The sequence below is a fragment of the Gavia stellata genome, chromosome 12 (genome assembly GCF_030936135.1).
Source record: "Gavia stellata isolate bGavSte3 chromosome 12, bGavSte3.hap2, whole genome shotgun sequence".
Taxonomy (NCBI): Eukaryota; Metazoa; Chordata; class Aves; order Gaviiformes; family Gaviidae; genus Gavia; species Gavia stellata.
Window position 1 is genome coordinate 16372973 of NC_082605.1, and position 17942 is coordinate 16390914.

At 41.3% G+C, this 17942-nt stretch overlaps 1 protein-coding gene across 1 annotated transcript in view; it reads left to right on the top strand.

Moving 5' to 3' along the window:
* Positions 1-17942, top strand: part of PTPRG (protein tyrosine phosphatase receptor type G) — a 416959-nt gene that overhangs the window by 78447 nt on the left and 320570 nt on the right. Inside the window, exon 2 of the mRNA XM_059823043.1 lies at positions 15168-15272. Coding sequence (XP_059679026.1) covers positions 15168-15272 — 105 coding nt within the window. The remainder of the gene's footprint in view (positions 1-15167; positions 15273-17942) is intronic.

The following is a 17942-nucleotide window of genomic DNA, read 5'->3' on the forward strand; positions in this document are numbered from 1 at the left end:
CAAGTTTTGGCTTCCTGGTGTCTGTGAGGCTTAATGAAGTTTAGTTTTGCATTTTCTTTGAGTTTTCATAAAAATGGTAAAGTTTCCTTTCCTGCTTCTCATTCAATAGCTGAAGCTGGGATTCATAACACTGCAAGGGAAATATTAATTTAAAAGAAAAATCCTTTTCCTCCACTTTAAATTAAATTTAAAATGAAGGAAGACATCTCTATTCCTCCCATGGTAATCTTTCTTTTGTTTTTAATACAATGTATTATAACATCATAAATAGAAATGTAATCTTATTAAAAGACATGCAGCAAGTGCTACTTTATTAGAAACTTTTTTAAAAGAATAATTTACCAAGTTGAAATATTAATGCAGCTGCTGGAAATTGCAGATTTTTACTAGGGCATAGTCATTTTTTAAAAAGCAAATTAAAGTAGATATATTTTAAAGAAGTCCAATTTCTGATAGCGCCAAGCTTTTACTAGCATATTCTGGCACCGCAATATATTTTTAAATATTTTTTTTAAAAAAGCTCTTTAATTTAAAATTTATTCAGATGTAAATAAAAAAAATAAAGATTCTTTTTTTTTCTGCCCCTTTTCCCCCCCTGTACTTGTAACCTGCATAGTTTCTAAGTGTGGAGTAGGAACAAAATTATCTTAAGTCTGACTCTGACTGTCACTTTTATATAGTACCAATAAACTTACACCAACCCAAGGCCCTTGTCTGTGAATGACACAGTGTATGTGTAACACCTTCTCACTTACCTGATTCTAAGGGGCATGAATGCAGAGAGTGCTGAATATCTCAGCTGTGTTAGACCTCAGTGGCAATTAAGAATTTGTAGCTCTTTCAAGGATTTCTTTCCTCCCGACTTGACATATTCCTTACTGTGATCTGAGAAGCACCTTTTTCCTTTCCTTACCCATACAGAAAATAACAAATAATTATTTGATTACATGTTGCTTAGTGGGCTCTAATAAATTTATATTTACAATAAAATTTTCAAATGAAGTGTTTCCAGGTTAATTGGGGCTTGGTTCATTTGCAGTTAACGCTGCTCTGCTGCAGTGGAGTGGCTAAAAATTGCAAAAGCCGCCTCCTGCTCTGTGTCTCTTTTTGTTATTATAATATTTAGACTTACATGAGTGGGTTACTGACAAGAAAGTAATCAGTGCCATCAGAAATTCATTAAGGGTACTGGGCAATAACTTTGCCAGTCCCCGGCCCAAAGTGGAATATACCAGTCTATGTGATGGGCAGCTATGTTGGGCTCGGGATAGCGTAAACCTCCACAATGCCCCTTTGATTTGGGCAGAGGCAAGCTGCTAGCATTTCTGAGGAATACAGACTGGGTAACCTCCCCTGTCTCTCACTGGCCTTTCCTCAGCTTTCGATTATTTCATTTGTGCTGTGTTTAGGCGCTCTCCTCCTTGCCCGTCTCCAATCTGCTATGGCAGTGCTTCTCTGCAATCTTGGCTTCATGTCGCCTGCCCTTCTGCTCCAGCTGCCTGGGGCCAGAAGAGGCTGTTGTGTTCCTGTCCCAAAATACTTTCTTTTTGCAACTGCTGTGAGCAGTGCTTTTGTCCTGCTGATCTGTCAGGCCCGCCACCTGAATGTGTTCTTCAAGCCAGACCTTTCTCAGCGTAGCCGTGCTGTGTCTGAGCATTTTGGGTTTTTTCTGCACGGCATCTCTAAGAAACGGTCCTCCGTCTCCATCCACCCAGCTACGTACGTCTCCAGGGTTTTATCCCTGAGCAGTTTGAAAGATCTTTGCTGGTCTTGTGTCTATTTAGGAAGCTGCTAGGAAGACTGGTTTTCAAGCCTGCCTCTGTGAGTCTGGGACCTTTTTCTCTATTGCACCAACCTCCTTCACATTCCCTGTGGCTCAGTCTCGTTCCCCCTGAAGCTGACTCTGGCCCGTTACTGCTGCTCAGTTTTGAAGCCTCAGCCCCTGTGCCCCTTTTCTGTGCATTCTGTGGTTTTTTGGGGGTGACAGTGAAGATTGTTTGCTGGGACTTTTGTGGGTGTTGGATGGTTGTGTTTTGGACTTCCAAAATCCTGGCAAGTCCTAGTATCCATCTTAATAGGATAATGGCTAGAGCCAGCTCTGCCAGAAGCCAGGCTTCTTGCAGTTTCTTGGTATTTCAGCAGATCTGCTTAAACTAACTTCTTATCTCATGTTTGTATCTTTAGTTCCTTTCAGAGCAGTGCAGTAATGAGATGTGTGGGCAATGCTCCATGTGGGCAAAGATGGTCTTTGTATACGCTGTGTTAACATGGATAATATCAGTTGCCAGATGTGCTCTACATCAGCCTTTATTTTCCTGCAGCTTTAAATCTAATCACATCTAGTAGATGATGTTTTACTAATCATTGTTAACTTTTTTAATAGCCATTTGAAGTTCTGTGTTCAAATCGGATTTGGTTGTTAGTTGGCAAGTACCTTGAGTACGTAGATGCTTCTTTGTAATAGATCAGTTTGTTCATCAGAGACAACTACAGTGTCAAGAGTCCTCTTCCCCCCTCCCTGAAATTTTGATGCATGTGTTTTGAAGAAGTCATGAAAGGATTCAAATCCAGAGCTGAAAAGCCTGACTGGAACTGATTGCTTTGAGCTTCTTGTTTACAAAATAGGATTTGGGGGTTAAAAAAGAAAGACAACATGAGGTTTTCTTATGAATAGTCTTACTTTTGATTTCCCTAGCAAAGACTGTGGTGTATATAGAGAAAGTAAAAAAGAAGAACAGTAAAAGCATATTTAATGGTGAACAACTTTTTTGAGGAAAACTCATTTTTAGTGGCCTGTGCAGTATTGACAGAAGTTCTTTGTAGCTGTACGATGCAGCTTTGCAGATTCCTGTCATGGATAGGACTAATGCTGTCACAGAACAAGCACTGACATGCTGTCAGTGTTTAATGTGTTTGTTCTTTAAAAACTCATTCCCTTATTATAATGTATTTTTAAGTTGTTTAGAGTAAGAGAGAATATCTGTTGTGATATTAATATCTCCTTTTTGTGGACAAACTAGAACATAGGATATTGCCATGAAGAAATCTTTTTAAGTATTGCATGAAAGGATGAATCTGTTTTTTAACACTGATACTGGCTGTATGGGAGACAGAATATTGTTACAGTTCACAGCGAAAGCATAAAAGAAGCAGCATAATATATGGAAGTAGAAACTGTGGAACACATGCACACACTTTGGAATTAACTTGCCTGGGGGGAGTTATTTTCTTGAGTAATTAAACTTTCTGTGGGTACTGAGGACCATTCTGGGGCTTTCTGAGTCAAGTGGGGACTAAGTACAAAGCTGCTTTGTAACTGAATAGCCAAGCCAATCTGCTGGGGAAGTCAGAAACCTGCAGCAGTCAACAATCTTGCTTTCTGCAGGTGGGCTGGAGTCTTCGTGAGGGTTCTTATGATACTTAAGAAAACAATTACATTTGTCAGGCTGTGGGCTGTACACTAGATCTGTCTTCCGTAGCACGGCGCTTTTGTTGTGTTTTTTAGCAATTTAAGTGCTTGTAATAACTGTAGGATTAGTAACACTGGAAACTGGGGAATGTTGCTGAGTGGTTGAGACTGGAGTGAGCTTCTGTGCCTGAGCCTTCCTGACAAGAGGTGCTCTGGGGGAAGTGAGAGCTTGGGCACTGAGCGTGCAGCTCTCCAGCTTCCTTCTACCCCTGCCAGAGCTGACTTCCCGCTTGTTGGCCTGGCAGTGTGGGACCTGTTCAAATTGGTTGGGAAGGCTGTATGCCTCTCCGCTGATGATCACTTATGCTATGGTCTCTATTCTCAGCCAGAGCTGATCTGCAGTGGCACTCAAGCAAACCGTGTGTTGTTCCCAGCACTTGTGTGCACTGAGTGTCCCCTCTCAAACCTGCCCCTTGCTTAAAAGATGGTGTGCGTTTGAGCTCCCACCGTGCCCACCACAAGGTGAGCGCGTCCCTTTGGTCCTTACGGCACTCTTCATCTCCTCTTTCACTCTTGTACTGTGAGAGCACTTCTTGTCTGAAGATCAGCACTTCTGAGTGCTCTAAAATCTAACTCTTTATGAGGCTTGTTATGAAAATTGATGTACGAAACAAGGAGGTAGAGTGTGGAGTGGAGCGTTCGGGACTTGCGAGGATATGAGCATGAGCACACCAAGGCAAGGCCAGGCAGGGCTGAGCAGCCTGGGGCTGGGCTGTGTAGGCCAGCGCAGAATAGCGCACAAGGTTGGTGTTAAAGATACTTTGATTCATTCCACGTGTTGTGTGTCATCTCCCGTCGTCCCTTTCTCCGCTGCCCCAGGTCTTAGATTTTTGGGTGCTTTTTTTTTTTGAGTAATGGGCCTCAAACAGTATGTGGCACTGCAGTGACAGTCTTGCCAAAGAGTGTCTAAAACTGAGTTATTGCTTCCAGTATCTCTCTGCATGTGCCCCAGGATAGCAATTGCCTTTTTCTGCAGTGGTATTGCAGCATGAACTTTCATCTAATTCATTATCCACCCTAATGCTCAAGTCTTTCTGCATTACTGCTTTCTAAACAGCAGTCTCTCACTTCATTCCTGCACTGATTATTATTTCTCCCCAACTGCATTGCCTTACATCTATCTTCAGTGGAATGTCTCACTTACATCAGCCCATTTCGCTGAGCTTGCCAGACAGCTGAATATTTTTGAGGCATTCTTGCTTGCTTCTCCTCCTCTTGGTTTAGCATCATTTACTGAGTGTGGGGTTATCTTTGTCCTCCAGATAGTTAAATTGGTTGTATAGGAAAGAACAGTGACCCCGTGCCTTTTCAGACTGTGCTGCATGCCATCGCTGTATGATTACAAAGTGTGCACCATTGCTGGCAATTTTTATCTATTTACTTCATCTGAGCTCTATTACTGCTTTTTTGTTCTTGCTGCCAAAGGCCCTAGTGCTCTTGCTCTTAGTAGTACGAGGTTTTGTGTTGAGATCTTTATTGCATTCTCCAGGGACAAATGACCAAGGAACCAAGTATTAGTTTTGGACCCTAAATAGCACCAGACCCTCCTGCTGGGAAGTTTCCAGAAGAATTCTTGCCTGGGGGAAAAACTAATGGTGAACTGCAAAGCAAAGATGGAAATTTCATTCATTTTACAGATCAACTCTGCAGTATTTATAGTGTCTTTTCCCTTTGAACAATGCAACTTGGAAGGAAAGGAAAGAGTTCTCAAAATGGTAGGTCATGTTTTTGGGGCGTGTATCCCTGACTAACAACTTGTTCAGTCAGCACAAAAAAAATCTCAGTTTCCACTTTAGATTTATATTTTGGGAAATAAATGTGGATGAAACCCTTTGCTGCGAAATCTGTATGTAAGCTGTCAGCATAAAAAAAGATGAAAAAAACCCTGTTTTGTAGATCATAAGCCAAATTAAATACATTTTTACACAAATAAAAATGAATGCTTGTTTGCTTGGTTCTCCTCAGCTTTTAAATTTGATCCTAAAATAATTCTTGTGGATCTGGCTGGAATTGCTGTCACATGCTGGAGGCACTAAATCTGGCTACCTGAGCGCTACTGATCTGTTTCAGTGCAGAGTGATACAAATCTCAAGTTATTTCTGCTCCATCCGGGGGAGTGTTCTGGTTTATGCCCTTCCATCTTTCCTCCAGGAGATTGTGCAGCTATAGATGGCAAGACTTGACTGCAAACTGAGAGGAAGATATCTCACAGTGGGACTAGAGCATTTCTCCTTTCTTTTCTTAAATAGTTCTTTATTGAGCTTTCCACCTTCTGCATTAATTTGAGAGCCTGAACCAAATAACCAGGAAGAGATTGATGTGGCCTCACTTTATTTCCCACAGTCAATAAATTGTTAAATGGGCCAAAGGACACGGGTTAAAAAAATCATTTTGTATAAAGAATGAGGGATTTTTATTAGCTGACAGAGCCCCTGTCTCTGAAGACTTTATAATGGGGCAAGTTTGATCTCATGCCATGCAGTGGGAGCAGCTCTGTTGGCTTCATAAAGTGCCTCGCCGTTCACCGCGTGAACGAAATCGGCACTGTGCCCTGTGTTTTCTGCTGAATGAATGCTGGGCTTGCTGCTGCTTTGGTGGTGGAGGCAGGTGAGTTTGAAGGGATGCCTTGGAGTGAGGACTCCATGCTGTGTCACAGAATCACAGAATCACTAAGGTTGGAAAAGACCTGTAAGATCATCAAGTCCAACCAATGCTGAACTCTTCCCCAGGAGAGATCTGGCATGCTCTTAGCGAGAACAGCGTCTCCCTCTGGGGACTCTGCCTAAGTTTAGCAGAGAAAGCCCTGGTTTGTAGATACGTGCTTGTCTTTACTGATATAACGCAAAGGTGGCTTTAATGATGACGTGAGTAAATGAAGTTGTAGGCTACCTATGGGGAAGCACGAATATGTCTGGCAAGATGGCAGAAGTCATGCACAGAGCAGGCCTGCATCACAAGGACCTCGCTATGGTCATTTGGATGAGTCTAGTAAATTTATTTTTTCAACCAAGATACTTCTTGTTGTGTGACTTAGGGGAATCCATTTTGAAAACGTAATGAGGCTGTACTACGACAAATGCTAGCAGTGGATACAAGCAAATTCTTTTCAGAGCAGAGAGGTGAAACTGGTGATTTTGCATGAGTTTGTGCATTTTTGTGAGTATTACTGAGTTTAGTGAAATGAAAATGGTATGATTCTACATTAAACAAGGAACTGAAGGTACAAAATACTCCATTAAGGTCACATTTATTTGCTATTCTTCTAACACAGTGCATGGTGCAGCGCCTGAGTACGTGAGAATGAGTGTGAGACAGGGTTTCCAGCCACGGTCTTTTCTGTTGTAAAGCCCTTAAGGTTTAGGTACTTGCAATAAGGCAAGAAGTGAAATAAAGCCCCCTTTTCCCACTGTTAATTCATCATACAAACAAGTTTCCATTATACATGTGTGGTTTATACATTTCCCAGATAAACCATGCGCCTTCTCAGTGTGCCAGTGCTGATGGATGATGATGATGATGTCCCGTCTGCACAAAGACACTGTGCTGCCTCTGGATTCCAGCTTGACTTCAAGCTTGCCCTTGGGGAAATAGTGCAAAGACATTGGAGCTGGCTGTGTGAGCTGTCATTCTGCCCTGACACCTGGGGTTTCATTGCCTTGGTTCACTCTGACCAGACTATGCTAGGTATTGGAGAATGGAGATTATCTGTTTTCTCCCTAATAGCTGCTGTGATTCAGTCAGCGCTGGGCGAGAGGGCATCAGCTTTCCTGCGGAGGTCAGCATTGCTTATGAACCTCTGCTCTGAAGTTTTATTTCTGTGTTTGCATCACACATTGTTATGAATAAAATTCAGCAGTGACATGACCCTTCTGAAGTACAGCATGGAGAGGCGATGAACAAGGATGAGGATTCCTCCTTTTAAGAAATGCAGATAATGATGGTTAACAGAAGTCTGAGGGACTGTGAAGGATGCACAGACCAAGAGTTTTCAAGGTTACGGAGTTTTCAGGTGCTCCCAATTATTTTTCTGTCTGACCACCCAAATCAGAAGTATCTAAAAGGAGTCTGTTTTCTAGGATGTAATGTGCATTAGTCTTCTTTAAGGTATCTCAACTTAGATGCCTAGAATACCAGTCTGTTTGAAAACTTTGTCTTAAAGGTAAATGGAGTGTATTTCTGCATGCAGGGAAGTGTCAGGGAACAGTTCAGTGGATAAAGGTTTTACTGTGGGTTGGATCAAACACAGCTGGTTTTGATGTGTTTGCAGTGCTCAGTGATGGGGGATGCATGTTTCTGAAGCTGGGGTCCTCAAACTTTGTTTCCGTGGCTTCTGTGGCTATCACCATCATACGGTGTTTGCAGTGTGACACGAACAGCAGCCCCTCCATCCTGGAGGAGGAGTGATTGTCTGGGCTATGTTTTTCTGCTCAGCATTTCTGCATTTTCTCAGGGGAAAAGATAACAAACTAGGTTTTTTCATGACACGTTGCTCCCACACGGGTAGATTTGAGCTCCTGTACTGCAGTCTGAGAACCCTTAGTCTAAGGGTATTCCTCAAGTTCTCTGGCAGAAGCTTTGCTGCAGGGCATCGTCTTCCTGGAAGGGGTGATGTTGCAGTTGGTTTAATTTGTGTGTTTTTATCTTGAGATGGAAACTGTTGGCACTGTTGGTTATCTGGCTGACTTTGCTTATTCCTAGCAGAAGTGCTGCAGGTGATGCCAGTTGACATAAGTGGTCCAAATTCACCAGCAATGTCATATCTTGCACAGCTGATGCCAGCAGAGCGTAAGCCATGAAGATGCAAAACCAAGGCCTTTCTAATCATCCGGCAGCATCTGTCTCTTCCTGGCCTCCCAAGCTTCTTTTTCTGAGCCCTCTTAATGGGGCATCGTTAATGCAACTTGAAGTAGTCTTGCTAATGAGCTTTGCTCATCTTGCTTGTAAAGCCAGGCAGGCTGAGAGAATGATCTGTGGGAACTTGAGACTGGTGAGACTTTGGGTTGCTTTTCCTTGGGAGGGTGTCCGCTCTGGCGGAGAGCAGCTGGCAGCTCTGCGCACTGCGGTACACTTGTGTGTCCTTGTTCTGGTTTGGCATAAGGCTTTCTCTGAAGTAGGAGATTTTCCTGTCACCCTTAAACTCCGTCCCTTGTAATGTAAGGAAAAGACTGCGCTGAAAACCTGTTTTCTGCTGCTTGTCTGCATCAGCTGTAAAGCTTTGGGACTTGCATTGTGTTGATACATTGGAGTAATACAAAATTGCATTACACTTGACTTGCTGGCTTTGAACTCAACAGGTTACCAAGGGTTAATGCACCTAGTGACTTGTGTATTCATGTTTGGGATAAGGGCTTTTAATTCTGCTAGTTAATTTAATCCCCACAGTCTGACAGCGTGTTCCCTGGACTATTTTTCATCTTCAAATTGCAGTCTGCTGGTTAGTTCCTGTAAAGGCCTGCTGTGCCTCTGCATTTATGTTCTTGTTCTTAGGATTTGCGCTGTTACCACATGATCTATCAGACACACGAACAACAGAGAATGAATGGTGTGAAAACTCTCCATGTCATTTATAGGAATAGACCTGTGGATTGAGCTCATACAGGAGTTAAAGGGCTGCCTGGGTGACTGTCATCTGGGAAAGGGATATACATCTCTTGGCAGATGTAGCATCCGTGTGTCTGTTATTTCACTTAGGCGTGAGAAACTTGTGATTTCTAACTCCCATATTTCATTAATGGAAAGATGTGAAAATTGCGTGTGCATTCATAGGAGAATAGATTTTCTTTTATCTGATAATCAGAAGAAATCTCTGCAGCGTAATCAAAGGAAGAAGTCTCATTCAGAATATAATTTGTTGATGCTGTCTGACCACCATATGTTGTTTTAACTTTCATCCTTCTTTGGCAAGATATAAAATAATCTGCAAAATGTGGGAATCCATGGCTGAAGAGTCCGTTTAAAAGTAAAGCACTATCAAAATGGATTAGCCGAGCCTGAAATATTTCTAGATTTATTTGCTGTCGAAGTGTGGTAAAATATTTAAGGCAAACAGCCTAGTTTTGTTTAGAAAGTTGTCTGTGAAATAGCCTAGAGAGATGCATTTAACCATTATAGATTTTAATTGTATAAAATATATTAATTGTTTAATATTATAAATTTATTTCCTATCTTTTTTTTCTCCTCTCTTCCCTTCTGGCCCATTTGACAACATCTATTCTAAGAAGTTGCCCAGAAGCCTAAACTCCTTTCAGCAGAGCGTGTGTTACAGTGCATAGCATTGCAGTGTCTTCAGCTTTCCTGCTTCTCTTTAGCACAGTCCAATTAAAAATACAGTAAATGCACCTAGATGAAGATGCTACGTTTTTTTCAGTGAGGCTTGCTTAAAGCTTTAGGCTTGCAGATGGCTAAGTGTCTTGGCTTACTGATCTCTTAAACTCCATTTAAGAGATGATGCAAAAGCCCTTCAGGTAATGTTTCTGTGTCCCCTCCCCCTTTTAAAATGCAGTGTTGTGCAGTCTTCAAGAAAATAGTGGTTTTCTTGTTTTTTGAAAGTTTCCTTTCTACAGGCTACAGAACTAATTGCTAGCATTCCTTATGATACAGTGCTTTTTTGCTACACAGTAGTAAGATTTTATTTTTAACCCCCTCCTTTAAGTGTTTTCATAGCATGACACTACTCCAGATTCCAATAGTCAAGTCCCTTGTCTCCCAAGGCTGCCTTGTCTTCCAGCAGTAGTACCAGGTTGAACTATATAACTTAAGAAGTGTGTCCACATTCGGGACTAGGACTAAAACTGCTTCAGCTGCTAGTATAGTCCACAGTGGCAAGTCACAGAATGATTATGAGCTGGGCAGCATGTGTACCTTTGACTTTGTACCGTTTTAATCGGAACAGTTGAAAACAGATTAGTGTGCAACCCTTGTCTTCAGAGAAGGCTTAAAAGGATCAGAGTTTGGCACACAATATAGTTAATCTACCATCATAACTAATGATTTCACCATTCCGACATAAAGTATTGACCTTAAAGGATTTTTCTTACATAGCTGATGGCTTGATACCTTGTAAACACTAATGCTGAGGGTATAATCTCTCTGAACGGTATAATAGCTTTGTATTTAAGCTAGATTGGGGATAAAATTTTGTGTTTTCATGTGAACTATGAATACCAGTATGGTATTCAGGCAGGAATTACCTTATCATACCTTTGAGGGCACTTATCAAATAATTTTTATTGGAAAGTTAATACATTGAGACAGAGCGAATAGAAAGCTGATCAGAATGCTAAGGCATATCCCAGCATTGCATTGCTTTTGCTGTCTGCAGATATGCGGCATGGGTTGATTCATTTAGCACATTATCTAAAATCATGTAGCGTTCAGTACCGATTAAAATTATATGAAATTGTGTGTAAGAGATTTCTCCATGTTAGCTTTGAAGGATCCTCTATTCCTTGCAGAAGTAGTTCTGATAGGCAGAGCACAACTCCACTGGCTGCAGGTGTTCCGCTTCATAGACACCGATACTGCACCAGCAGCCAGAGGAGTTGCTCAGGATTTAATTTCACGCTTGTGTATCTGAGTGTAAGATTGGTCCCCTTCTTTTAATCGTGTATCTGCAAGTCTCAGACCATATATTATGGTATTCATTACTCATCTGCCATCAGCACTGGCATGATGTAACAAATGAAACCTTGCAGGGCAAGGGCTTCTGCTGTCCTTTCTCTTCCTCTCTGCACTCTGCTCCGTGTGTGTGCCTATATTCCACCCCACCCCTCTATTTTGGCTGCTCCATTTTGATCCTTCCTGCAGCATGTTCCTGCCACTCCTATTGTCCTGATTTCCACTTCCCCCACTTTTCCAGGGTTCCCAGAAGAAAGGAGCCTCCCCATGTTTGGTCCATGTTGGACCAGCCCATCTAATTGCTGGCTGTTCTCCAGCATCCAGTTCTGCAGGAGTGGAGCAGGAAACCGCTTGGCTGCTCTCTGTTCTTGAGCTGTTAACTGTCTCCCAGATGAAAATGACTTGTGAAAACCTGTAGCGATTGGTGCTAATAACTTAACTTTCTCAAATATTTTCTCCAAAACTTGTTCTGGTGTTAGAAGCACTGGAAGAGGTCAGATGAGTTTGAGTCATTTATTTGCATGTACAGCTTCTGAAACAGTGGAATTGGAGCATTTCACAAAAATGAATAAATGTACTTTAATGGCTGGAGCTGAACAAAATATTTTAGTTGTATATATTTTCGGTGAAAGAAGCAGATTCAGCAACACTGTTAAATTTTCACTGGTGGCGTCAAGTTGTTTTGGTCAGAAGGTACATCCCCAGGGCCCCCTGCCCCCCCCAATCTGGGAAAAGTAACGATTCTGCCTGAAACGTAAGATGGTTTTGATATATGAAGCACTTTCTTTTTTGAAATAACTTGACTTGAATGCTTTGGCTCTTCCAAACTTTTATCCAAAAAGCCATTGTATGCTCTTTTCTGTACCTTGCACCTCTTCGGTATGAGAGCGTCCATTGACCCCAGTTGACGCCACAGAACAAAAGCACCATGAGATTGAGTCTGTGGTTTCCTGATGACTTTACCAGTATAAGATATTGCCAACAATATCTATTTGTTCCCGCAGTGTTTTCTTGGGGTGTTTGTGTGGCCCCATGCAGAAATGCATGGCTGTCCTGTGAACAGGCTGGGGAACTGCGCCAGCTTCAGGAAGAAGGTGATGCCATGACTTTTGATAGAAACAGACCATTACCTTTCCAGTTCACAGCAGTAAACCATTACCTTTCCAGTTCAACTCTTTTTCCAGAGTTTCTGCAGCTACCCCGTAAATATATATCTTCTCTAAATTGCTAATGACTACTGAATTATTGCACGTTTGTAAGGGGACTATTGACATTAATGTTGGGCTGCCTAACAGTGATGCAGGACTTTATTTAGAACAGGATGTTCCAATTTGTTTCTCTTTCAGTCCTATAGCAGATATATAGCAGTATAACCAGGAAGTTCCTTCCCCCAGTTCTCTTGACAAATACTTGAGCTCCCCTCTTGGTTTGTAACATCCTTTTTGGTGGAAATAAATTTGTGTACAGCATGGCTCTTCACCATTTATAAGTATAGATAAATGTACAAATCTATTAAGTGTCTATGTAGAAAACTAAAACTGCATATTTTCACAAGAATGTCAGGTTTTTAATTGCATAAATAAGATGCTGACTGAAGCAAATGTTCAATTTCACATTAAAGTTAGGCATTCATAAAGGCTTGGATTTGCATAATTTAATTTTCTTCACAGAGGGTACTGAAAATCAATGGTATGATTCATAGCCATACCATGGTTGCCATGTGGCTTTTTGACGGTCCAAGCTAGGAGTACAATGGGTTTTACAATTTCAGATGGTTTGCGCTGACTCAGAGCCTTTTTACCTTCAACAAATATGGATTATTTAGAGATGGTTTCTTTCTTTTGATGGTAAGGCACACAGAAGGGCTCGCTGAGCAGATACATGCAGGAGTACCTTACTCCTTGAAGGAGGCAGGGTGAAATCTTCCTTCTGCCTGCAGGAGTCAATTTTTCTGGGTGATAAAACCCCTCAATTATTTGCCTCCTCTATGTCGAGGATGCTCGGAAGAAAGCTGCTGTTGTCTTTCATTTTGTAATAAGGAGGGACTTCAGGTGTATTTCTCAGCACATGTGATTAAGTGAATAATCGGGCAATTTTTTTCTGATAGCCTTTCCACCCATCCACCTAGGTTATTTCTATGTTCTCTTCCATGGGATTTTCATGGTCTCTGATTTTCGCTCAGTGGTGTTTTTTTGGGGGGTTTTTTTGTTTGTTTTTTTTTTTTTTTCCCAAGAGGGTTTGGGTCTCCACATCCCTTACCTCTTCTTTCCTATTGAAATAAGTGCCTGTTGCCCCCCAACCAGGTAGACATACTAGGGTAAATGAGAAGAGGAAAATAAGGTATGTGATATAGTGTTGCCTACAAATGCTGGTAGCATGATGTGTTCCAGTGTTTCTAGTTTGCAGCCTGGAGTGAATTAGCATGTAGAAAGTTGCCAAGAAATCTGGAAAACTCATTCAAATCAGAGGCTCATAATAAATTGCACAATTAGTACCTTTGCTTGCACAAGAGAAAATTTGGCAGGGGCAAGCCTGTAATGGCTTTCCTGAGATTGCGTGACTTTTCCTACCACTTCAGGATTCCAAAATCTGCAGAAATCCATGATCCATGTTGCAGAGTGAAGGTTGTCTATAGAGCTATTTAGCGTACCTGGATAGCTCTTGGACACAGCACGCTCTCTGCTACTGTGGTACAAAGGGGGTGTCACCCTGAAGCTTTTCTAAAGCTAAGAAAGCCAAAATCTGAGTTACTGGTGCTTGATGTTCAATAAAGTCCTGTTACAAGCTTCGTTTCAGCCCAGCTGTAGTTGGCCTGGGAATAGAAGGGAGTATAGTGCTGGGTGACTGCATACGGGTAGCAGTGCTTTACATGGTTTTCTAAAGTTTTAATTTGAATTATTCAGCTAGTTTCTTACTGATCAAATAAGTGGTTTGGGATCAGTTGGACTTAAATTTCCATAGAGCCAGTTGGTGCATACTTGTTCTTCACCTTCCGTGTCTGCGGATCTAAGGGTTATTTGTTTGTGTGCATTTATTACAGCACAAAAGTCTTTGGCTGTGGTGCTCTGAGAAAGGTAGTTGAATTTTTACTGACAGATTTTTACTTGAACAGACTTTTTACTGACATTTGTGAATTTACACACCTCCAGTTTGGTTCAGTCAGATGCATAGAAACAATAAGCAAAATTTGCACATAAAAAACCCAAACAACCCACATCCTCATGGAAGCTATGCGTTCCTTTAAAAGAAAAAAAAAAAATTGTTTGAGGTATAAAAGAAAAATGCTGGGATACAATGTAGGATGCATTCTTTTCTGTTTTGGTTGATGAATTGAATTCCTTCTAGCTTGTGAAGTTTTACAAAGATTTCTTCATTACTGGCTTTTCCCTTTCACGTTGTAAGGCATTGGTATTGCACGCTGGTATTTTGTCTGACATACGTAACCTTCCTTTGGCTAGAAGGCAGTGCTCCATGTCTGCCTTGCTTGAGTGAATCATAGAGGCGACGTTGCTCGAGCCTTGCTCGCGTTGAGACTGTTACCCAGCGCGCCGTGGGCTCAGGTCTGCAGGCTGTACATGGAGTGAAACTGTTCTACATGGGTTTTTCAGATGTGGTTTGAACTAGGTGCAGTTATGATAACCAGGATAACATTGTACCGGCATATTCCACACACTTGCATCTGTATTCTTTTAAGGATCTTGATAATTTTTGTGTTACAATTGAATTACAATTAGCAGTTTGCTAGTCACTAACAACGTAAGCTATCTTTTGGATCTAGACAAAGTTTGGTCCTGTGTCATGGCTCATACTTGTTCGCTTGTGTGTATCAGAATTTCCGTATGGAAATTACTGGAGTTATGCAGGCACGTGCCAGATCAGAATGGCATCAGTGAGTCCTGGCTTCTGTGAATCATCTTTGGATGATGGATTTTCATGGGTGAGAAACATGCCTGTTCAATTTATTTTTTTTTAAGCAATGCTAAGTTTGTAGTCTCTACTCAGCAAAGTTATAAGCTTCACAGTGTAAACTCCAGGAAGTAAATACCACTTCCCTAATGATTCCTGCTTCTTCTCTTCCCAGCTCTGACCGAAGGTTATGTTGGCTCTCTGCATGAAAACAGACATGGTAGTTCTGTGCAGATACGGAGGCGAAAGGCTTCAGGGGATCCTTACTGGGCATACTCGGGTGAGTTGACTTCTCCAGAGGGCTGAAACATGAAATAACTCCAAAATCAAATTCTTTACTTGCTTTTTGTTACTACTATGCTCAGAAATAATTTAAATTAGTTTTACAGTGTATTTTCTTCTGCTGACTTCCTTGCAAACTCCCTCTACACACATCCTCTCCCTTCGTGCATTCTTACCATTTACCTCCAGGATTTGCCTTATTACTCTGCTCCTTCTCTCAGTCTTCTTTTAGTTTCTTAACACACCCATAAAAAGGCATACTCCCACCAACTTTTCTTTACTCTCCCTGTCCAATCAGTACATTCCCAAGCTCACCATTTGCTTACCCTGTCGAGCCTTCTAGGAAGACAGTAAGCATCCATATATACATCCAGATTAAAAAAAAACCCTAGAAATTTTACAATTATGTCTTTGTATGCATGTATTTCTGCGGTACTGTGTAATGACGACAATGAGACCCGTCAGTGCAGCATCACACCAGGATGTGTGATGCTGAGAAGGTAAGATGTTGGGAGGGTATATAATTGTTTGTCCCACTGCTCTTACAAGTCTTATGGAAAACCTGATGTTTCTGCACAATTTTGAAATGCCACAAATCAACATATATTTCAGAATGATGTCTTTGTATGGTTTGATGATTGGTTCAGGTCTAGAAAATTCCAGGCCTGTATTTGAAGTTGTTAAAAAACCCCAACAACTTGAAATCATGTTAATAGCTATGTTGACTCTATGGAAAAATGTCTAATACCGTGACAGTTTTTATGAAGATTTCAAGCATCATAATGAACTTTTTGGAAGATCCGAGATGCATTGCAAACAATCGGTGCTTGTCCAAGAGAAATGTTGTGCAGGCCTCGTTGTAGCTGAAGGAAAAATATTACTTTCTAAGAAGTCTAAATACTGATACCAGATAAACAAGCAAATGTTAATTTTTGACTGCCAACTCCTCTTTCTTATACAGCCCATAAATTACATTGGAAATGAATGATTATAGGTAAGGTTAGCGTTTTTTCCATTAATACACAAAATACCAGATGTCACAAGTTTTCTGTTAGATCTCAAAATACAAGCTATCTCATTTGCAAATCAGGTCACACAAGTAAAATTTAAACATTTTAGTAATGTAGGACAAATGACCACTTTTTTGTTAAACTTTGAGATTATCTGATGGACAAATATTGCCCCAAGATATACTTCCATATTGCAGCTTAAAATAACTTTTTTAGATTTCAAGCACATAAACTCCATAGAAATAAGCAAATAGAGGAAAAATTTGTGTGTTGGAATGAATGGCCTATTCCTATCTGCTGTCTTGTGTAAAATATTACAAGTTAAGTGCCACTTGGCAGGGCTATTTTGTTTCTGTTACTGAAAAATGTATTTGGAATATTCATTGCAGGTAGTTAGGTGAAAATGTTTTAAAAAAGGCAATACGCTAGTAGAATTATTCTGTTGTTATATGTGTCAAAACTCTGGCCTTTTTTTTTTGGAACCAGTCCCGGTTTAAAAAAAAAAGGGGGGGAGGGAGGGAAGGAAAAAACCAACCTCAAAACAAATAAACCCCCCCCAAACAAAGCAACAAAACCCCACAAACCCACCACACACCAGTTTGTGCATAGACAGTCTTCCTAATTCTATTTTTGTGATGGTGTTGTTCTTCCTTTATGAGTAATATCAGTTGTTCACCCCTCCAAAAAAGCTTCTACCACCCACGAATCCTTTTAGATTTATGTCAAAATAAAATGTATAGTCCTGATGTGTAATTCTACCTTAACTTTTGGGGTTTTGTCTATTGATAAATCTCCTGCTTCTATGAAGAAAACAGCCAATCTGTTTTTCACAGAACAGATAGTGACTTCTCAGCTGTCAATCACATGCCATTGTACCTGATTAGCGCTATCTAATTAGAACCTTTGTCACTATTGCTCATAAAAGGAGTAAATTAGGAGATGGAGAAGGTGGAAATGATATATTTACCAACGCTTTTCAAGAAACCAGAAGAGGATATAATATCGTTTTCTCAGGATGCTTTGTCAGGCTACTGTTTGAACAGTGACCTGAAATGCCATTCCAGGGGAACGTGGTTTGGGACCATGTATTCCAGCTGCAGAACCTGGGTCTTCGCCAAAGGTTTTGTGACATGAAATAAAGGTGTGAGCAAACAGCCTACATACCGCCTGCCCTGCCTGTATGGGTTGTGTGCATACTGCATCTGAGGAAGCCCATCCTGGAAATGGATGGAGGTCTGGTGTCCTCCTGAGCCACATTGTGGTCTCTGCCTGCAAGGAGGAGCAGCTCTGCCCGACCGAGCCCCGCGTAGAGTGCCTGCAAGCAGGAGGGGCAGGGCCACGTGCTAAGTGTGAATGCTGAGATGCAGGCAACAATTTGGGTTGTGTCTGAGAAGGAAAAGGCAAAGGAATTTTCCAGGGTTGATGCTATGTCCTGCCGGAGTCTCAGTATTGCCAGCATCTCCCTGAGAAAGGGAGGAAATTAAGATGAGCAATTAGGTGGTGAAAGGAGCCCGTGATCTGTTAGAAATTGGATGTTTCTACAGGCTGCTGCTTTGTAACGGCTTCTTATATGAAGGAGTTTCTTTCTCTCTCCTCCCCTCACTTGGTTCCTTCCAGCTCCATACGGGATTTTCAGCCAGTTCAGCCTCTCTTATCTG